The 23,171-nt window shown below is 40.1% G+C and overlaps 1 protein-coding gene across 4 annotated transcripts in view; it reads left to right on the top strand.

Annotated features, from left to right (window-relative positions):
- Rbm33 (RNA binding motif protein 33) overlaps positions 1-23,171 on the top strand; it is a 102,409-nt gene that overhangs the window by 27,753 nt on the left and 51,485 nt on the right. For all 4 annotated transcript variants that reach the window (XM_006535734.4, XM_006535735.4, XM_006535733.4 and 1 more), the window contains 3 exons: positions 7,884-8,055; positions 13,686-13,894; positions 17,358-17,646. In XM_006535734.4, coding sequence (XP_006535797.1) covers positions 7,884-8,055; positions 13,686-13,894; positions 17,358-17,646 — 670 coding nt within the window. The remainder of the gene's footprint in view (positions 1-7,883; positions 8,056-13,685; positions 13,895-17,357; positions 17,647-23,171) is intronic.

Below are 23,171 nucleotides of genomic sequence, written 5' to 3' on the forward strand. Positions count from 1 at the left end.
GGTTAAAGGAAAGACTCCTAGAGAAAAGACAGAAACCCTGCCTCCCAGCATGAGGCACACTGTATGACAAGTCTTTTTACACTTATATTAGCAAATTCTTAAGAGTGCTGAATAATTTAAATGAGATTATTCTGTGCTTCCTGAAGTGCTTTGATAGGATTTCAACTGATGAGGTCATAGGAGGAGTTGCTGATTGGGTTAGAATGTTTTCATGTAAACAAAAGTTAATAAAATATTTTCATAAAATATCTGGAAAAAGGAGTAAAGCCAAACTCAGGGCCTTAAAAGTGATTCATTGTTATTGTAACAATAGTTTTAAAAAAATATCTGCATAAAAGGAATATTGTGTTCTTTCTGTTGGAAGCCCTTACAATGAATCTTGGTAATTGTGTTAGAATCTGGTTTCCACTGGCAAGAGATCTCACCCAAACACCGGAGAGGGGTTCTTTTTCTGTTTCATAACTTTCTGTCTCATAATTTCCCATCTTTCTACCTTACCTTATTCTCATTGATGAGGGACAATCCCATTACCCTTCAGGAAAGCTCAACTTTTTAAAAAGAAATATTTATTTTATGAATATGAAGAAGAGTCTCTTATACTAGTTTTATTTTTTTCTTCTTTAATTTATTTCAAAGACTGAGAGTAAGGTGCAAAAAGAAAAGTAAAATTCAGCTTAAGGGAAAGGCTCCTGTTTTACACCCAGCAGTCAGAGAAAAGATTGGAATAGTCTCTTAAAACCCTCATATTAGGGTTCCTTCTGTGCCTGGAGCTGATCCTGTGCCACAGGGCTCCATACCCAGATACCGCCAGGAGAGAGCTGTTCTCCCAGGAGCCCCGATCTGTGAGCACAGGTAAAACTACCACTTCTGTTCAAGTTCCTGGCCCAAGAGGGACCCTCCCAGAGCCATCAGGACACAGGAACCAAAGAACAGCTGGGACAGGATACTTCTGGTTTCTGTCTACACCCCGGAGCTGACCCTGTACCACAGCTCTCCATACCCAAATTCCTCCCAGAGAAAACTGATCTTCCAGGAGTACTGACACACAGGCTTGCAGGAGGGACAAGCCACAGTCAGAGACAGTAAGACCAGCTAACACCAGAAATAACCAGATGGAGAGAGGCAAAGGCAAGAACATAAGTAACAGAAACCAAGGCTACTTGGCATCATCAGAATGCAGTTGTCCCACCACAAAGAGACCTGAATACCCCAACACACCAGAAAAGCAAGACTCATTTAAAATCACATCTCATGATGATGGTAGAGGACTATAAGAAGGACGTAAAAAACTCTATCTTAAAGAAGTACAGGAGAGCACAGGTAAGCAGGTAGAAGCCCTGTCTTAGTTAGGGTTTTACTGCTGTGAACAGACACCATGACCAAGGCAAGTCTTATAAAAAACAACATTTAATTGGGGCTGGCTTACAGGTTCAGAGGTTCAGTCCATTATCATCAAAGAGGGAGCATGGCAGTATCCAGGCAGGCATGGTGCAGGAGGTGCTGAGAGTTCTATGTCTTCATCCAAAGGCTGCTAGTGGAAGACTGACTTCCAGGCAACTAGGGTGAGGATCTTATACCGACACCCACAGTGACACACCCATTCCAACCAGGTCACACCTATTTCAACAAGGCCACACCTTCAGATGGTGCCACTCCCTCGTCCAAGGATATGCAAACCATCACAAGCCCCTAAAGAGGAAACACAAAAATCTCTAATAAAAGAATTACAGGAAAAGACAACCAAACAGGTGAAGGAATTGAACAAAACCATCCAGGATCTAAAAATGGAAATAGAAACAATAAAGAAATCACAAAGGGAGAAAACCCTGGAGATAGAAAACCTAGGAAAGAGGTCAGGAGTCACAGATGCAAGCATCACCAACAGAATACAAGAGATAGAAGAGAGAATCTCAGGTACAGAAGATACCATAGAAAACATTCACACAACAGTCAAAGAAAATGCAAAATGCAAAAAGCTCTTAACCCAAAACATCCAGGAAATCCATGACATAATGAGAAGACCAAACCTAAGGATAATAGGTGTAGAAGAGAGTGAAGATTCCCAGCTTAAAGAACCAGTAAATATCTTCAACAAAATTATAGAAGAAAACTTCCCTAACCTAAAGAAAGAGGTGCCCATAAAAATACAAGAAGCTACAGAACTCCAAATAGATTGGACCAGAAAAGAAATTTCTACCACCACATAATAGTCAAAACACCAATTACATAATATTAAAAGCAGTAAGGGTGAAAGGTCAAATAATATATAAAGGCAGACCTATCAGAATTACACCAGACTTCTCACCAGAGACTATGAAAACTAGAACATCCTGGGCAGATGTCATATAGACCCTAAGAGAAAAGAAAAATGCCAGCCCAGACTACTATACCCAGCAAAACTCTCAATTATCATAGATTGAAAAACCAAGATATTACATAACAAAACCAAATTTATACAATATCTTTCCACAAATCCAGCCCTACAAAGGATAATAAATGGAAAATGCCAAAACAAGGAGGATAACTACACCCTAGAAAAAGCAAGAACGTAATCATTTTTCAGGAAACCCAAAAGAAGATATAACATAAATAATAGGAAGCAACAATCACTTTTCCTTAATATCTCTTAACATCAATGGACTTAATTCTCTTTAATAAAAAGACATTGACTAACAGACTGTATACCTGAACAGGACCCAGCATTTTGCTGCATACAGGAAATGCACCTCAGTGTCAAAAGATAGACACTGCCTCAGAGTAAAGGCTGGAAAGCAATTTTCCAAGCAAATGGTCCCAGGAAACAAGCACGAGTAGCCATTATAATATCTAATAAAATGGACTTTCAACCAAAAGTTATCAAAAAGGATAAGGAAGGACACTACATACTCATCAAAGGAAAAATGTACTAGGAAGAACTCTCAATTCTAAACATCTGTGCTCCAAACACAAGGGCACTCACATTCATAAAAGAAACTTTACTAAAGCTCAAAGCACACATTTCATCTCACACAAAATAATAGTGGGAGATTTCAACATCCCACTCTCATCAATAAACAGATTAGCACACCTGAAAGCTCTAGAATAAAAAGAAGCAAATATACCCGAGAGGAGTAGAGGTCAGGAAATAATCAAATGCAGGGCTGAAATCAACCAGGTAGAACCAAGAAGAACTATACAAAGAATCAACAAAACCAGGAGCTGGTTCTTTGAGAAAATCAACAAGGTAGATGAACCCTTAGCCAGACTAGCCAGCGGGCACAGAGACAGTGTCCTGATAAACAAAATCAGAAATGAAAAGGAAGAAGTAACAACAGAAACTGAGGAAATTTAAAAAATCATCAGATCCTACTACAGAAGCCCATACTCAACAAACCTGGAAAATCTGGATGAAATGGATCTAGACAGATACCAAATACCGAAGTTAAATCAGGATCAGATAACCGTCTAAACGGTCCCATAACCACTAAAGAAATAGAAGCAGTCATTAAAAGTCTCCCAACCAAAAAAAGCCCAGGACCAGATGGGTTTAATGTAGAGTTCTATCAGAACTTCAAAGAAGACCTAATACCAATACTCTTCAAACTGTCCCACAAAATAGAAACAGAAGGAACACTACCCAATTTGTTCTATGAAGCTACAGTTACGCTAATAACAAACATCACAAAGACCCAACAAAGAAAGAACTTCAGACCAATTCCTCTTATGAATATTGATGCAAAAATAGTCAATTAAATTTTATTTTAGTTAAGAAAAAATAAACAGAAAAAAATCTTTAAATATAGCAACAAAAATATGTTAGCCACGTTCTTTACAATAAACCTAATTCTAGAGCAGCAGTTCTCAGCCTGTGGGTTGTAACACTTTTGGCAAAATTCCATCTCTAGACATAATTGACATTAAAATTCATAATAGTAAAATTACAGTTGTGAAGTAGCAATGAAAATTTTATGGTTGGGAGAATCACCTTTAGCTGCATTAAACGTTCTTAAAATTAGGAAGATTGAGACCCACTGCTCTTCAAACATGTGAAGTATTTATTTAAAATTTTTTACTTTTATTATTTTTAAGATTGTGCATGTGTATGTGTGCACATGCACATGTATATATCTGTGTGCATATGAGCACAGTATCGTGAATGCCAGAGGAGTCAGATTCCATGGAGCTCGAATTACAGGTGGTTGTGAGCTCTACAATTTGGGTACTGGGAACCAAACTCTGCAAAAACAGTGCATGCTTTTGACCCCTGAGCCTTCTCTCTAGCCTCATATGCAATAATTCTATAAATGAAATGATTAAATTGTCGATTTAAATGATTCAAACAAACAAACAAACAAACAAACAAAAGCCTTTGATATTAACACCCAGTGCAAATAAACAGCATTTCCTTCCTCCTTTCCCTTCCCCTCCTCCTCAAGTCCAGGCTTTGCAGAGGTTAGCACTACTGTTTCTTCTACCTTATGCAGTCTTACTAAACTAGAAGTCTACCTGCTCCCTGACTTGTTTGCTGTGCTGTGAACCTAGAATCTCAGGCATGTTGAACAAGGGCTATACCACTGAGCTACACCCATATAACCATATAGGTATTGGTAGAAAAATTGAGGTAGATTAGCATGTTGGGTTTTTTGTTTGTTTGTTTGGGTGATTAAAAAATTTTTTCCAAAGTGATTATGTCATTTTACACCCTTCCTCTGCTTGAGAATCCTCACTGTTCCTCATCATTTGGTATCAGTTTCTTTCTTCAGCCCTTCAATGACTGCATCATTGTGGGTTTTGTTTGCTTCTCTGATGGCTAATGATAACTGATCACTGTACATACAATCTTTTGGACTTTATGTCGTTCATGGGTTTGGGTTTAGTCACTTCTGTTTATATAAGCAACAGAATTTATAAGTTCTTCATTGAGATTATTGTTTATATATTTGTATTCCACATAGACAGTGTATTTGTTTATGTATAGTTTATATTGCATAATTTTAGTGTCTTTAATCTAGAGAGGTTGCTAGATAAGTGTCTGTATATTCTAGATTTCAAATCCATTGGCAGATACATGACTTGTGAATTTTTTTTTGAATCTCTGATTAACACCATTATTTTCTAAAGTTTGTTGTTTTGTTTTACATGAGATCAGTCATGTTCAGGTGGTATGTGTATAAACAAATTTAGGTTTAAATTTTTTTTTTAATGTATATGGGAGCTTTGCTTGCATACATGCTGCCTTGCCATGCGTGCAGTGCCTTTGAGTTTCAGAAGAGGCTCATCAGACCCCCTGAATCCTCTGTTGAGTTATCCAGCCCTCACATTTAATTTTTGTAAGTAGAAAATAATTTGGATGATGTCCAAGTAATTTTGTGATCTACCAAAATTTTGAGAATCCCATGATTATAAAATTAACTCCCGCTTTTTTTTCTGGAAGCTTTGTATTATTAGCTGGTGTTAGATTAGAGTTAGAGTCTCCTTATCTAATAGTGTTTGAGGTATGAGAGATAATCATTGTTTTTAAGAAAAAATAAATGTTTTTCCAACTAATTCACTGGTTTGCTGTGTAAGTTTTCCCATCAGATTACTATAGTTTTTGTGTTGTTGGCTGACTTATTTACTGGCAGTCTCTTCTGCACCAATTTGTTTTTATAAAGTCTGTATGCCAGCACCCCAGCAGGTGCAGTAATAGAACATGAAACCAGGTCGTATAAATCCACCAAGTTAATTCTTTTCTTAGGCTCTTTCCTGTCATGGATTTATTAGTATCTACTAGAAGTCTGGCTAGGGGTTTAATGGAGATGGCCATGTATCTCTAGATTAACAATGAATGTTTATTATTTTAAGATTTAATTTTTAAGGTTTTATTTTTATATTCTTTGGTATATGAGAGAGAGAGAGAGAGAGAGAGAGAGTGTGTGTGTGTGTGTGTGTGTGTGTGTGTGTATGTGTGTATTTGGTTATGTACACGAGTGCAGGTGTTTGTGAATACCAGTAGAGTGTATTGGACCTGCTAGTGCTGGAGTTATTGGTGGTTGTAAATTACCTTATGTGGGTGCTGAAAATTTAGTTTGGATCCTTTGTGTGAATAGTATATAGTCACTTAGCCATCTCTCCAGCCCTCCCTTCCCCCAGGTAACATGTTAATAAATTATCTGTTAATGTAAACATCTTGATTTTTTTTCTCTGTAATCAGAATCCTTGTTATTTATTTTGCCTTCCTGACTTCCGGTGCAGGTGCTATGTACCGCAGAAAACTTGCTTCAAAGCTGCTTTCCTTGCTGTAGTTTTAGTGCTGGGAAGAAGATACCTTATTGCTCATCAGATCTGCTCTCAGATTGAAGAGAATTCTTTTTGGTTCTAGTTTGCTTGTGGTGATTTTCTAATGGACACCAAACTTTAGTAATTTTTTGCATCTGTTGAAGTAATAATATAATTATTATAACTGCTGCACTAAGGTTTTTGCTTTGGTAGACATGATTTCTTTTCTGTGGTCATATTACTAACATGATATATGGATCCAAGAATTGGCTTCCCTGGGAGCTTGTTAGGAATGTGGACTCTCAGGCCCCACCCTGGACCTCCCAGGACAGAATCTATTTCTAAAAAGGATTTCCAGTCATTGGTATATATGTAGTGATATACGTTGGTGTATATCATTGGTGTAACAGAGAGTAGTCCGGCTGAAGCATGTGAAGGCATAGCAGGGATTTTTTGGCAATGCTGTGTTGAGGCCTCCTCATAGATACTACTCATTCTGATTGTCTATATGTACTCAATGATTCAGAAATTTTAGTATTACCCTAGCAAGAACGAGAAATTCTGGTGCTGCAGAGCTCTTCAGCATGCTGAACCTCAGAGCACTGAAAAGCCATAGGCATTAGGCTGAAAGTAAAGTCAGTGTCCATGCTCAGCATTTGGATTCCTGGATCTGTTTTCCCATTTATACTACTTGTTGTAGAGCCTGACTTGTTAGCTTTTTGCATTGAGAATGTTTAGGAAAGGAGATCAACAATAATTTTCCATGGGTTTAGTTTCTTATATATTTTCTAAGAATATGTCTTTGTTTCTTTGAAGAGTAAAGATAACGTTCATGATAATGAAGAGGCAAGCTGCAGTTTTTTATTACAGTGGTAGAAAATGTTTAAATGAACCTTATGTTTAGTACGTATCTGTCTTCATCTGCCAGTGGGCTACTGAGAGTGACCTAAGAGAGAGATGATAGGGCCATAGGAGCTTAAAAAGAAAAACTATATGTAAAAACTGCTTTAGTTTCAGTTAGCACTAGAGGAAAGTTTTGTAAGAGACTCTGCTAAAATAAAATCTGGTTTTAGTGTGAAGAAGTGGCAGAAGAAATGGTTTTTGTCTTTTACTGGTCTCAGCACTAAGTCTGTGCTGAGTTAACACTAGACAGGAAAAGTGAAGTAAGTAGGGAAGGGGCAGGGGTAGTGACCACAAAACCCCAAACTGACTTAGGGACTGCTCTCCTGACAGAAGATCAAACTATGTGGTTGGGGTCTATGAACTGTTCAACTTACATGGCTGAAATAGCCATTACAGCTTCCTGGTGAGTCCTGTGCTATTAACTGTAGTGTTTTCTCAGTGGTGAATTTACAGATGTTAGCTTAGCTCATGGTCATAGACAACTTAAGTTATGAGGAACTTTGCTGTGGTCTGAATTAGCTGTAAGGCAGCAGGGATGTTTAACAGATGTCTGTTCTCAAGCAAGTGTGGGCAAGCAGTAGTGGGAGGTTCTCATGTATTAACTGTAGGCAGGAGTTTGCAGGTTTTTCCCTACTGGAGTTGGCTTCAGGTTTCACATAGCCTTTTACCAGGCACTTTGAGCTGTACTTATATTTTAAGTGACTGTGTACTCATTCTCTCTCTTTGCTTCTGTCTGCCTGTAGGGAGGAATGGAAACCCTGGAACTCCAGAAAGACATAAAAGAAGAATCAGATGAAGAAGATGATGATGATGAAGAATCTGGACGATTACGTTTTAAAACTGAAAGGAAAGAAGGAACAATTATTAGGCTTTCAGATGTAACTAGAGAGAGAAGGAACATTCCAGAAACTTTGGGTAATTCTTGGTTTTGGCCTGTGGGTAAATTAATTAAATTCCCCCACCCCTTTTTGGCTTGTTTCCTTGATCTTTATTTCCACTTCAGATCTCTCCATATCTTTTTATGATTTATTGTTGGTAGGGTGCATGGTATAAGTGAGGCTGGTGCCCAGTTGTGCTATGCTCAACATTTTGCCAAACAACCACTTCTAGGTTATAAGTGTTTGAGTGAAATATTTAAAAGTATGTATGTATGTATTTATTTATTTATTAATTATTTATTTAGTCGTTTTCTTTGAGAGTATATGACCTAACGCTACTCACCTTTGTGTCCTGTGTTCTTGACTGTACTAAGGTGGTAGCAGGGTCATGCTTGGCTCTTCTCCTGGACTGTGTCCCTCAGGTAGCCAGTGCTAAATTCTGGCCATATTGATTTTATTTTGTACTTGTAATGTCCTTATAGCCATTCTTTTGGGTTTTCTCTACTTGTTCCTGGGTGGTCAGTGACTAGTTAACAGAGATCATTAACTGAATGTCAGGTACCTACCGCTGAAGACCTTTCTCAGACTGTTGCTGGCTGAGAGCATTAGCACTAAAACCCCTCTGTACACTCTGTGTCCTTTCCCACTGATCATTGGGTACATATTGGAGTGTCACAGTCACCCCAGAGCCTGGGAGTATTACTTAGTGGTAGAAGAAGTATCTGACTAGAGTGACCTGGGGCTTTGAAAGCGGTATTGGAGCCACTAACAGCCCTTTTGAGACTTTAGTCCCATGCATTGCCCAGGAAGATTGTATTTTCAGTGTGTTACCAGGTTCTGCTTGGACTTTAGAAGAAAGGAGACCAACACAGTGTGGCTTTCTCAAGAGGAAAGCAAAGCTCATCAGGGTCTACTTGCCTTTCTGTTTTGGTCTAGATAAAAATAAAGGTCAAAGCCTCATTGCCTTGATGGTCTGTCAGTCCCCCCTCCCCATCCCCCTCCTCAACTCTCTCATCTCTCTTTCTCTCTGTGAATGTGTGTTTTTTATTAAATAATTTAAAAAAAAAATTTATATACATTGGTGTTCTGCCTGCTTGTATGTGTGTGAGGGTGTCAGATCCCCTGGAACTGGAATTACAGACAGTTATGAGCTGCCATGAGGGTGCAAGGAATTAAACCCAGCTCCTCTGGAAGAACAGCTAGTGCTCCTTACTGCCGAGCCACCCTTTATTGTTTTGAAACACCATTGCTTATATTAGTTATTGTTCTATTGCTATGACAAAATGCCATGATCAAAAGGAACTTAAAAAAAAAGTATTATTGGGGTTATAGTTTCAGAGGCTTTGAGTTCATTGTGGCACAGCAAAGGTATGGTAACATGAATTGTTACTTGATCCACAATGAGGGGCCAGAGAGAACAACACAGACACTGGGAATGGTGTGAGTAGTCCGAAAACTCAAATCCTGCCCCTAGTGACATATCTTTTCCAACAAGGCCACACCTACTAATCCTTCCCAAATAGTTCCACAAACTGGGACAAACATTCAAATATATGAACCTATGTACCTTGGCATTCAAGGCTTGGGGCTTGGCACCCTGGCTAGGAACAGTGAGGGAATGAAGAAAGACAGACAAACATAGTGAAACTGGGAGTCTAGCTAGTCTTGGTAGGAAGTCTGTATAAGAGAGCAGTCTCAGGTTACAAACATCTGGGAGGAGGAAGAAGCTGCTAGTCTTTGCCCACACTGACCAGTTGTCTATAAGTGGACTCCTGACTCCAAGGAAAGCATTGCCATTCCTCTTGAGCCTGGTACATATGAGTGTAATGATTCATGCCAATTTCCCCTGGGTCAGTTGGCCTTGGAGTCCTCAAAATGATGGTGTACATTACAATATTCCCTCAGGTCTTCACTCACTTGGGGTTCCCCCACTCCCTAACCTATAAGGACCATTCTCATTCAAACCACAATATGCTTGCTTTTACTACTAAAGAGGAGCAAGCAGCATGTATCTTTCAGGGACACATACAAATTCTCCAGGTGGACACTAAGCTGCCTTCATCCACTAACACAAATTCTACACATCACAGTTATTAATATTCATTGTATCTCTCTGAGGATGTGAGCATGGCTGTTCTGGATTGTTCTACTTGCCTGTATTCATATTTTAGTTTGCCTCATTTTACTTGCCTGTATTCATATTTTAGTTTGGTCCATCTTTTTTTTTTTTTTTTTTTTTTTTTACTCTTTTTCAGAGTCATTTATCCTTTCATTTTTTTCTGACAGCTGTCAAATCTGCTTTCTTTTCAAGGTACCTACCTGATAGCTATAACCAGCCTTCTCCAGAGACAAAAGGCTCGGAGGATTGTTGTGTTATAGACAAGTCATATCCCTGGAACTGGAATCTTTAGGAGCAGTTCTGTAAGGGAAATAATTTGATAATGTATTTTTCCTCTAAAAAGGAATGAGTGCATTTTTGTAGAATGTGGTATGTGGTAATTTCACTAGGTAATTGAACAAAAGAAAAATGTTAAAAATTCTTTTTTCTTTATTTAGAGTTCTAATTTAAGGAAGCATAGTGTTTTGAAAATTTACTAGTAATTTCATTCAAAGTTGGGTCATTCTCAATATACAAAGGATGTTACCACTCCTCAGAAGACTGGTTTCCTGAGAGAGGAAGCTTCCCGACAGGGCTTGTACATTCCCAGATGATGGACAAATAGAAAGCTTGGTGAGGAAGATGGTGCCCTAGCCTTTGAGAGCTGGAAGTTTACATGAGTGTTACCTGTAGGCTTGTTTTTGTGTGCCCATTCCCAAGATGAAGTTTATTGGATTGTAAAGCAGTTTGCCTGCTTTCATACTGAGATGAAAGCGTGTTTCTTCTAGAGTCCCTGTATTCTCTAGTGATGCATAGCTTTTGAACATTTGATTTTTTTTGTCATTCTGTCTACAAATAAAAACTTATAATAAATTAGATTTATTTTGTATGTTTTGAGTGTTTGCCTGAAATAAATGTGTGTTTATCATGTGTGGAGCTCAGAAAGGGGCCCTGGATCCTCTGAAACTGGAATTAGGAGTGTTTATGAATGACTGTGTAGGTGCTGGGCATTGAGCTTGGGTCTTCTGGAAGAGCAGCCAGTGCCAACTTCTGAGCCAACTCTCCCTCCCACAGATAACAGCTTCCTCCTTTAGTGGTAGATAACTTTGGTTATCCTCAGAGTCCTTTGCTGCTTGGGAATCAAATGTGGCTGTAGTACTTCTCATTTCTGACTCTGCCAGCTTGTGTGGGAAGTGAGCTGTTTGAGATTTAGAATGGAGTTTGATCACTTTGAGACACATGTCTCAAGTGTGACACATATGACCCTCCATGTTAAAAAACAAAATCTTGTTGTTGATTGGGATATTTACTTCAGGCTGAGATAAAAGTAGGATTTGGGGCTAAGGTATTCATATTTACTTGGTTAGCCCTTTTCACGGTCAGATTTTTTTCTGCAGGTTAAATTTTACAGAAATATATTTAAGTCATGCTTTTCTCCATCTTCCCAAGGATGACATCCAGCTGTGAATTTAGAACATAAATCATTTGTGCAGAGGATGCCACAGGCATAGGTGGTAATTCTCTGGTAGAACCCAGTTGAGCTAGACTGTGTGTAAAAGATTGGTTTATTATATATGAAAATGCCAGGGCATGCGCTACACAATGCTACTTTGACAGGTTCTTCTCTAGACTCCGCGTAGAAGTGAAGAACAGTGGCTTCTCTTGCTCTAGGAAGCATTTTGAAAGCAGCATGGCTGTGAGGGAAAGTAGCTAAGCTTCCTAGTCAGTCACTCTGAATTTTGTGTTCAGCCTTACTGGCACATTCATCATATTAAATTACTTTTTATTGCTTTGTCTTAACTGCTTGGCAACCCTTACATCTTGTCTATTGAACTAATATCCTGGCTACTTTCACTGGAGACCAGGGACCTGTGGGAAGAGCCCTTTCATCTAGTAACAGTGGGTGGTTGTTAATGCTAGTAGACACATACTTACTTTTTTATACTATGGTTCTCGTTTTAAAATTTTGGGGGTTCAGTTATTTTTTGATGTTTGCCATTTTTATTTTGTCAGACTGTATGCCATAAGTATGTATTCATTTCTAAGTGCTTTATAATTCTAATTATTTGGATGCAAATATGTTGTTACTAGAAATAGTATAGTATAATTGTAGTTGCTTTATGATATATCTCTTTAGGATTTGGACATAGTTCAGGAAACATTTATGGGAAAATTAACATTTCAGTTGAAGTTACAAATGTAATTTCTATCCTGTCACATTTTGGTGACCTTTTGTGACAGTTTGTCTCAATTGGAGGAGAGCATTTTTCTTGCTGATTAAAGATGTCACTTGAAACCATTTTATTACTGAGGATAGTAAAATTAATCTTGACAGTCAGAACCACTAGGAAAATAATTGCTGATTCACTGCGTAAAATGTGTGTGTGAGCAATAACATAGTCGCGATTAAAATAAAAGTATGCTGGTTAAAAGATTATTATGTTTTCTTTCCAAGGGTTTATATTCACTTGAATGAGAGGGGATTCCATATAAATAGTTCCAAAATGAATCATAACTTAGAGATTTTTAGTCTGATGTGTCAAAGTAGACTCTAGTCATACTTAACTGCCCTCAGTGGAGAAGGAAGGAAGGCTTAAGACAGTGTTTAGTAAAATTTTGAGAAAATACATATTTACTAATATAGGATGTACTACTACTACGTAGTATTACTAAATTGTACTTTTAAAGACACTACTGTAAAATAAAGGGACCCTGTATGGATGAATGGGCTCCCTTAGACGCTTAGGATAATGTACTGTTGGAAGCTTTTTAGGGTCTGTGCTATATTCATTGCAATGTGAAACATAGGAACACAAGTAGACGCATGAAGCTCCTGCAGTGCTTTAAGTAGCCGTTTTTTTTGTTTGTTTGTTTTGTTTTTGCGCTTGGCTTTCCTCTTATTTGACAAAATGTCTGTAGCTGGCTGCATGGACACACAATGCCTTTTTACAGCATGGCATATGCTAATGGATGTAAAAGTTTAAAGCAAAATGCAGTTAGTGACTGTTCCATTCAGGAGTCATCTTTAATAATTTGACTTCAGAAAGAAGTTAGTAATGGCTTTGATTTATGTCAGAATACTCGAGGTTTGTTGGTTTTGTTTGTTTCCTCCTGATTCTGTGCCATTGCACATTAGTGGCATCTTCTTGGTTTTTGTTTTGTTGTTGTTGTTTGTTTGATTTTGGTTTTTGAATTGAGGCTTCTCTGTGTAGTGATGGCTGTCCTGGAACTCACTTTGTAAAACAAGCTGACTTCAGATTCATGTATATTCACCTGCCTCTGCCTCCTGAGTGCTTGTACTAAAGGCATGCACCACCATGCCTGGCTAGAGACATTTTCTTACTGACCTCATTGGTGCCCAGTAGAGGAGTAGTTTCCTCCTCTACTGTAATGGTCTGTGAACATTGGCTATTTTTTAGATTTACTAAATCTACACTGTGAAAATGAAAGCATTTAAGGTTGATAGATGATACTTGTACTAGAGATTGGTGCTTACTTGGTTCTTACTGTTCTCTCCACAGATGTGTGTGTGGGGGTTGTACTTAACACCTGTACATCTTTTTACATAGAACTTTCTGCAGAAGCCAAAGCTGCATTGCTGGAATTTGAAGAAAGAGAACGACAGCATAAACAGGGACGCTATGGTTCCCGGCGGGGAGGAAGGCGAGGAGGTTCTCTGATGTGCCGTGGAATGGGAGACCAGAGGCGAGACAACAGCGAAAGGGGAAGGATGAAGGAGCACAGGCCTGCCCTGCTTCCTACACAGCCGTCTGTTGTGGTAATTATAATGTTACAGTGCAGTACCAGACAGTTTTAGAAGAATGAAGGTGTGCTCCTGTGGTCCACACAGCTCACACTTACCTTTTCTGAAGTGACACTGAAGCAATAGAAGAAATACTGAAGCTTCTCAAGTTTGGTCTGTGCCAAGATTCTATTTGTAGCCCGAGGATTGGGTATTTCATTATTGGCCTGTTAGAAATCCATCTCAGCACTTCTGTTGAGTAGCTGATGACCTATGTGGCTACCACCGAGCCCTGCTTTTCTCCCTTATATCAGTGAGACCTCCTCAAGTATGCTGAAATATGCTGATGTTAACGCAGGATTTAGGTCATAGTTGATTGTTTTATAAACTGTTTTCCTATAGGTTTTCCCCGCTGTAGCAGTTTTCTTAATTATATACCTTCTAAAAATGTTCATAACTTGAGATTGAACTATGCAGTTAAACTTGGATGGATTTCTTCTGGGAGTTCTCAGCAAAGACAGGAGTCATGGTGTTTTGTCCTTTTGCAAGCTAGAGGTAAACTTTCTCCTTTGGAAGACAGTGTTAGGAAGAAACTCAATGCAAGATATGCCTCTAGTGTATACCACATACTCCTCTGAGGCTTGCAGCCTACACTTGGCTTCTGTTAACAATGTTTTAGATACCATCCATTGGTGAAGTGATGAAGTAGAAAGGGTGGTTGTTGGCCTTGCATGAGAATCCAGTTTTAATGTACCCCAAGGGAAGAGGGAAAGGTGGGTGATAGCACTTGAAAGTTTGGTGATAATCAATACATTGCTCTTTTGTACACAATTGGTTTGTTCTCTGTCAAGGTTAACAAGTTATGCACCAGACTAGTTTTTCATCAGCATGAGTGCCTGTTTACCAGTCAGAAGGAAAATGCAGAGCAGGTGGGAGATAACCTTTAACAGCTAGTCAAAAAGCAAAGGTAACCTGCATCCTAACAGGGTAGCTGTGTCTTTGGATGCTGGTGTGACTGACCACCTGGTGGGTTGCATAGCCACCAAACCCTCTGACCAGCCATGCACTTTGGCTGAAGCCTTGTCTCTCAGCCTATTAGGGCTATCATGGAAGTGGGCTTGCCTGTGATGTCCCTCCCCAAGCCTCAGAGATGCTAGGTCCTGTTTACTTCTCTTTACGAAGAATGGATCTGTCCTCTTGCCTGTTCACCTCCACATTCTCAGAGGAATGTTCTTGGGTCTTGTTTCTTGATCTGGGTTCTGTTCTTCTTGAAGTCCTAGCCTGCACTCTCAGTGGACACTCATTTTGGGTGTCTGTGTTATGGCTCATACCCCAGGGTCTGAGGTGTCCCATGACTTCCTTTCTCTTTCAGGCTGCTTTGCTTTAGAGCTATCCCTCTTCCCCTCCTACCCCTCACACTTACATGCTGTTCAAAGGTTGAACATGTGGCTAACAGCTCCATCATGCCACGGTACTATGTCTTTGGTGGGAACATTTGCAATAGTTGTGTTTTTCCTGGTCTCTCTCAGGGTTTGTGCTCTCCTTTCAGGAGAAATCAACTGTGGGGAAGCCCTTCTAAAGCACCCAGCTAGAGTTCCTGGTGGAGTCCAGGCCAGTGCAGAATTTTCTGCTCAGCTGAGGCCCTCCAGGTTAATGAATACTGACAGTAGGAGGGTAACATTATTAAATAAGGGCTCACAGCATCTACCAGAAACAAGCCAGGGATGTTGAGGTATTTGTAGTTTAGCTTTTTTCTTCATTAATGAGCTTCCCATGGCTGAAGAAACAGTTTCTCTTTCACACTGTAGGTATTTTAGATATTTTTATATCATGGGATAAACAATAGTAAGATTTACTATTAAACAGTTTGCTATTCTCAATATTCTATTAAACAGTTTGCTATTCTCAATATTGGCCATTACTCAATGACATGACTTAGCTATTCTCAATGACAATGATTTTTTTTTTTATTCTTGGGCAGTGTGTTGTTCTCTTCCCTCCTTGTCAGAAAGTAAGGGGTGGGGGGGGGGCATTCCATCCCCAGACAAATATCTAGTGTCTGAAATGGGGAGGAGAGGAGATTCCTCCCCCCACCCCCCCAATTTCAGTGCCAGCCTCTCTCGGTAAGCTTAACAGGCAGCCTTTTTCAATTCTATATATTACACACTTGCATGCATAAAAGTAATGAGCAACATGCCCTGGATTCCCAGAATAGGAGAGTTCAGGTTTATTGATTTCTGAATCTTTGGAGAAGTCCTTTCTTGAGAAAGACAGCCAGCCAAAGCTATATACAGTTTAACTTTAATCTTATTGTTCCTCTGAAGTCTTCCCTCAGACTGTGGCTATTTGCTTTTGCCATAGCCTGTCACAGGCCTGTGTTCATCTCGTCCATCTCACACTATGAGCAGTCAGTCACTTTCCCAGAAAGGGCATCATTGGGGCTTCCTCACCATGCATGTTGTATCTTTCACTTGGAATGCAGAGATCCTCTATAATTGGGCATCATTCCAGGGAAAAGGACTAATTAGACAGCTGAATTATAAGTGTTTTGACTACTAATTGGCAGTAGAGTTGACTTGATTAGTGATTAAAAGCAAAACTTGTTGAATCAGATTGTCTGACTCAAACTCGCTTTCTGGCCCTGTCAGGAATAGGCCTGCTGCTTTCTGGGAAATTAAGACATGGGGCTGTAGGGGATCGCAGGGCTACTTTAGGTATCTTGGCTACTTTAAATTGTGCTTCTAATTTTTTTGTTTATTGACCTATACATATTCTATGCCCACCCCCCCTTGATTAAACAGGAAGTCCTTTTACCTATTTTTCTCTATTCATAGTCTATTATTCTCTTTGTGTGATGCATCTCTTTTCTCCAATGGAGACTTGGCCCAGATACCACTTTCTCAAAGTATCTTCTTCTTGGAACAGCTCTATGTAGCTCCTTGTAGCAGCTCTATGACCCCTCCCCCAGTGACTCCTCAGCAGCCCAAGAACATCCACATCAACCCACACTTCAAGGGGACAGGGTAACCCCTGTTCAAGGTACGTGTTTGTTTCTGGTATGTGTTCATTCACAAAGCCACCCCAGTAGCAGTTAGATTCATACTCAGGTCTGTGAGGAGTCACAGACACAGTGTAACTCGTTCCCTTTTAAATGGGAAGTTTCTAGTGATTGTTTCTGTCTGCCTTCTATCCCCTTGAGAAGAGGCAGGGCTAACTATGCTTAGAGGCTATGGATATCTTTGCTCATTATGGGCAATTTATTTCCTGGGCAAAATTTTCTTTCTTCAGAATTTATGCTATCATTTCTTCTGTCTTTGCCATGAACTGGTTGAGTTGCGTAAGTCTATTGCACATCCTCTGTGCAAAGTTTGTGTACAAGTTTTTACTGTAAGTCTACTTCTAAGAAGTTAATTGGTGTAAGCTTATAGCACATCAGGATTACTTTTGTATTCTTCTAAATGTTTATTTCTGTAAAATTTTCTCTTTTGGTGGTTTTCAGGCTCACTCTCCAAGATTAATCCCTCCTCCACAGCCACAGCCTCCTCCTCCACCACCACCACCACCACCTCAGCAGCAGCCAATCAGAAGTCTGTTCCAGCAACAGCAGCTGCAGCCTCTACTCCCCTTACAGCATCCGCATCACCCCTCCCCACCACAGGGAGTGCACATGCCCCCCCAGATTGAGACTCCAAGGATGATGTTGACCCCTCCCCCAGTGACTCCTCAGCAGCCCAAGAACATCCACATCAACCCACACTTCAAGGGGACAGTGGTAACCCCTGTTCAAGGTACGTGTTCGTTTCTGGTATGTGTTCATTCACAAAGCCACCCCAGTAGCAGTTAGATTCATACTCAGGTCTGTGAGGAGTCACAGACACAGTGTAACTTGTAATGTAATTTTGAAGAAGCTCCTTTCTTCACAGCGTCTATCTCCTACTTTGTTTCTGAATGGAATATACTGTGCCAGTCTCAATGTGAGGCACAACCTGAAGGTAGTTGTTGAAGTCTCTGAATGTTTATTTCATATGTCTCATGGCAAAGATGTTCGAAGTGACAACTGTGCTTCTTAAGTCATACATGGTGTGCCTCTTTAGTTTGTGTTACCTGGCAGGGAAGAACCAGGCTGTCTTTCCTTTATTGCTATAACAGGACAGGTGCTGCAGCTGGGAGCCGTTATGTGCAGCTTCTCTGAAACACTTGCTTCTCTCTCTATTCCACCTGTTCCAGGCACCTTGGCTTTTGTTAGAGAGCAGAGCAGACCAGACCAGAGTTCTGTTCATGTTCTTGCTCCTTCATGGGCAGAGGCAGACTCTGTACCTCAGCACCCAAGGTTGGTAATAGGCCTTGTGTGCCATGCAGATGATGAGGGAAAGTAGATCAGTGTTGGGAGTCTGAAGTGGAAACTTGAGGGCTCTTTGAAGAGTCAGTTGTGTTGGATGGTGTTTTGCTGGGGCACATGGGTGAAGGGTGAAGGAGTGTTTTCCTGAAGTGGACACAGGTGAAAGACTTAGGCAGACTTCTGGAAGAGTCTTTTGCTGAAGTAGACACAGGAGAGAGGATGTTCTGCTAAAGCAGGCACTTGAGAGGACAGGTGATGAAAGATTCTTTGCTAACTGAATGCATGTATTTGGTCTGCCTTACATTGCATTTGTCGGCACTACATAGAGAGAAACATGCCCAAAAAACCCTTCTGGTGACGCGCTGCAGTTTCTTGCTGCTTCTATGAACTTGGGCTGATTGACAGAGTGATGTCAGCTGAGACAGATGCACATGCTGAGGCAAGGTACATGCTGAGGCAAGACCCATGGAGGACATGTGAAGCTTGGAGGGTATAAATAGGACTTGATGGACAGTGATGGAAGCTGAACTTGGCTTGCTGATAGAGCTAAGCTGTACAATGATTGTTGGTCTCGCTTCTTTGCTGATCTTCACTGTACTAAGAGAGGCACAGGCGAGAACTTTTCCTGGTACCTGGTGTCTCTCTGGCTCTCTCCTGCTGACTTGTGCTGAGACTGAGGCCTGGCTGTTCTTGCTTGGTTATGCCACCACTGCTGCTGACCTGACTCTACTGGACTGCTGCTATTTCCGTGAGGTGTTGTGAGTGGATCGACCTGCCACTGCTGACTGTGTTACCTATTTTCAGACAACACAGACGGGAGTTGCTCCAAAGAACCATTTCTGAACAGGTCTACTTCCCCTGTATCCTTTCTTTTCCACTACCTCTGGTAGATAAAAGGGAGGGCTAAAAGGGAGGTTAAAGCATTTAAAAACTATCATTAAAACAGGCGTTACAGGAATGCATACAGTTATGTAGGAGTTCATTGAGTTGGTTAGTTCTAGGAACATTCAGAATGAGAAGGAATGGCTCATCATTGAAGATGGTCACAAGTCTTGGAGAGGTACACAAGTAAGAGGGGCTGTTGATAGTGAGCACAAGTCTTGGGTTTGAAGTAATTAAGAGAGACAAACACCTTATGGGTAACAAAAGGAGGGAAGTGATGCAGGGTCCCCCCTGTGTGGGTCAGGGTAAGGACTTTAGTTTTTAATGGGAGAAGTTGTCTGGGTTATGGTATATTAAGCTGGGGCAAAAAGGAATTTGGGTTCTCACATAGCTGAAACTGGTCATTTGGTAATAGAATGCATTTTTACTGTGCTTCTATTTATGTATCATTTTAATGCTCTATTATTATTATTATTTTTTCTTTTTGGTAATGACATCTTACTACTTGATTCTTATACTGTGGAAATGTTGTTAGACCAAACAGCTTGTAGTGATTCTCTTATCTGAGTTAAGAATGGACTACTGTGGAGACAACTGAAAACATCAACAGCATATTTGGCCCAGGAGCCACTAGCTAATGCACATTGTAGTGATGGTTCAAGGAAGAGCAAGATCAGAAGTCACAGTGACAACAGAGCGGTTGTTAAAGTGGGTACTGTTAGAGCTCATTGCAGCTACTTAGTAGTCATTTAGCATTTGGGATAAATTGGAAAGATGAAAAGTCTTGATAGGTGGGTGTCTCATGAGCTAACTGAAAATCAAGTGTTATTTTGTCTCAGTTCTACTCAATAACAGCAAGCTATTTCTTGAGTAGTCTAACGGTAAAAGGTGATGATAGCTTGTGAAGACCAGTTCAGTGGATGGACCAGGAAGTGTACCTGGGGAGAAGTGTGTGTCTAGCTAATAGATGACTGCAAAAGCCAGGAGTCAGAGCATTGTGCAGCAGAGGCAGTGGGAGGCTGCATGTAATTGCAGTGGATTGGATGAATAGGGAAGGGAGGTGAGCTTAAGAGGTAAAGAGATTTCACTAGTTGAGATAGAAAATGTAGGGTCTCTTGCCAATGCTAGTCAAGTTGTTTGCTTATTCTAGGCATTCTCCATCTTTACCTTCTCAATGCTAGAATTGGAGCTGAGTTACATAGCCATGTGACATTTCTTCAGGTTCTAGGGATCTGATCATCTCTCCAGCCCCCAACATAAGTCTCTTTTGTTTCCCCAGATTGAACTTCTCAGTAGTTGTCCTTCACCAGAATCAGTTAATTAGGTATTTCCTTGTAAATTTCATTGGAAAACTGGTGGCTGGTAAGATACATAGATTTTCTTCAGCCTAACAAATAATAGTGTTGAAAGCACTAAATAGTAAAGCTGTAAATAGGCCCTGGAATGTGCTGTAGGCCAAGTGTTATTATTTGCAGAAAGTCACCAGACTGAGCAAGTACTAAATTCAGGTCCTGCATCCAGGAACTTGAATGACTCAATAAATACCAAGTCTGCTTGAAGCTCTTTAATGTCACCATGAGCCCAGGATCTTTGAAACTACTTGTTCCTTGCCTTTCATATACCTTATGCCAGAAAGAGGAAAACCTTATTATTATTGGTTGCATGTGTTTGTTCATTTAGTATTTTGTTAATAAGTTTAAACAGAAGCCCAATTCTTGGGAGATGCTGAGTGCTGAGATATGTTCTATACCTGCAAACTATAGCTCAAACTAACATGTCTCAAAGTCTTTATAGCTTAATGCACATATAGGTCTTTTTAAAATGTACACCTTTTAATCCCAGGACTTGGGAGGCAGAGGCAGGTAAATCTCTACATATTTGAGGCCAGCCTATTCTATATAGTTCCTAGACAGCCAGAGCTACATTGTAATACCCTGTTGTCTCAAAGCAAACAATAAGATTCATTCATTCTGTCCATCCATTCATCCATCCATCTATCCATTCATCCATCCATCCATCCATCCAGGGTCTTAGTATGTAGCCTTTGTTGGCATGGAGCTAACTATGTAGACTAGGCTAACCTGAAATTCACAGAGATCTGCCTGCTTCTGCTACTTGGGTGCTAGAATTAAAGGCATATATCTCTATGCCTAGATAGACTTATTTTTACTTATGTGAATATTTGTTGGTGTAGGTGTATGTGCATGTGTATGTAGATGTCCATGGAGGCCAAAAGGTATTGGATGCCTTGAGTTGGAATTACAGGTGGTTGTTATCAGTCCAGCATGGAGTTATGAACTTGAGTCCCTGAAAGAGAGAGTATGCACTCTTAACCACTGAATTATGTCTACATCCCCCCTGAAAATTAATTTTCTGAGCAAATGTATGAGTATGTTTGCATGTGGGTATATATGTGTTGGTGCTGAAAATCAGAACCTCCCCTGCTAAATGCTTTTCCACTGAGACAGAGTATCCAAACCTTGCATGTCTTTTTAAAATTATGTCTGTTTTCTTTTTGAGGGTGAAAGACTATGTCTTCTGTTAGATACACACAGGCTGCTAAGTAGTAAATGCCAAAGTTTCAGGTTCAATGCTTAACTAGATTGGTGGAAACATCAAAAATTTTAAGTTCCCTTCTCCATGAGGTGCATAGGATTGGGCCTTGATTGTATTGCTCTCTGCATTGCGCCAGAGCACACCTGTTCCCATGTTCTGATCTGCTCCTGTGAACTCTGTACATGGTTTATTTTTCTGGAACACAGAGGGTGGAGACATTGTCAGCATTGCCATCTCCTCTGAGGTTCTGTTAACAAACCCATTCATTAGAATCAACTCTTACCTCCCAATTCCTACTGTGTTGTGTTGGAATTGTTTAGTTCCTATTAATGGTCTGGTAGAGAAGCTAGCTAGGTGTTTTATATTTGGTACTTGATTTAAAAATACTGTCCATCTGTTGTTAAATGCACCTTCTTTCTACTCCTTCTTCATATAATCTTCTGAGATGAGAATACTTTTTCTCTTTTTTTCCTTCTCTGCTTCATAGCCTGCTCTTTCCCTTTAGATTCCTGTTTGCACTGTGTCTTCTCACAGGAAGCTTTATGTTGGAATAGACTCGAGAGAGAGGTTTGCATTTCTGCTGGATTTGCTTTTGATCAAATAGGGTGGTAGCCCACAGGCTCAGTTGACATTGAGCCTGTAAAAGTGTGATGTTAACTATACTAACCATGATTCAGTTTAATGTAGGACTCATTTTGTAAGTATAGAAAGTGAAACAGTTTGATTTGTCACTGTATAAAAGTGATTTGGATTGATTGTTCAGGTACATATCTGTGTCTTTCTGTCTCATTTCCCAGAGTCTTAAAGTTGTGCTGTATTAAACCTTTGACTATTCTTTTGCTGAGGCTGCTGTAATAAGCTCTACCAAGAGGTGTAGGCATGGGCAGGCTCCTTACCCTGGGTTCAATTCTTGGATTGACTATGGTGTTTCCATGTCCCCACATGGTCTCTCTGTGAGCATAGTCTTTGCTCTCCTTTTCTCTAGGATACTGATTAGGTTGAATTAATGCTCACCATTTGGACCTCTTTAAAGACTTCTCCAAATGTGTCCCATTTAAGGTGCTCATAAGGTGCATCCTGGGTGCATCTAGCACCATATTTAACTGTGAGCTCCCACACAACACAACAGTGATGAGTTTTCAAATCCAGGTCAGTGAGATTACTATAATATGTGGCACTTTACAAAGAGGACAGCATATGCTTTAGCTCTAAGAGTGTAGTAGCACTCTCACTTCTTGTCTACTATAAGATGTCCTCTGCTGGGTGACCTTTAATTCCAGCACTTGGGAGACAGAGTCAGGGGCATCTCTGTGAGTTCAAGGCCAGCTTGGTCTACAGAGCGATTTCTAGGGCAGCCAGGTCTACAGAGAGAAACCTCATCTTAACCATAGGAGGGGTTGTTCTCTTAAGTAGACTTCCTGGTCTGGTATACTGGTAAGAATTTTTCCTCTTTGAAAACAAAACCAAACAGCAAGTATCAGGATAGAAGTTTGCTTTCTTGTCATTCTTTGTAAGCCTACACGAGCGTTGTTCCAT

The sequence above is a fragment of the Mus musculus genome, chromosome 5 (assembly GCF_000001635.26).
Source record: "Mus musculus strain C57BL/6J chromosome 5, GRCm38.p6 C57BL/6J".
Lineage (NCBI taxonomy): Eukaryota > Metazoa > Chordata > Mammalia > Rodentia > Muridae > Mus > Mus musculus.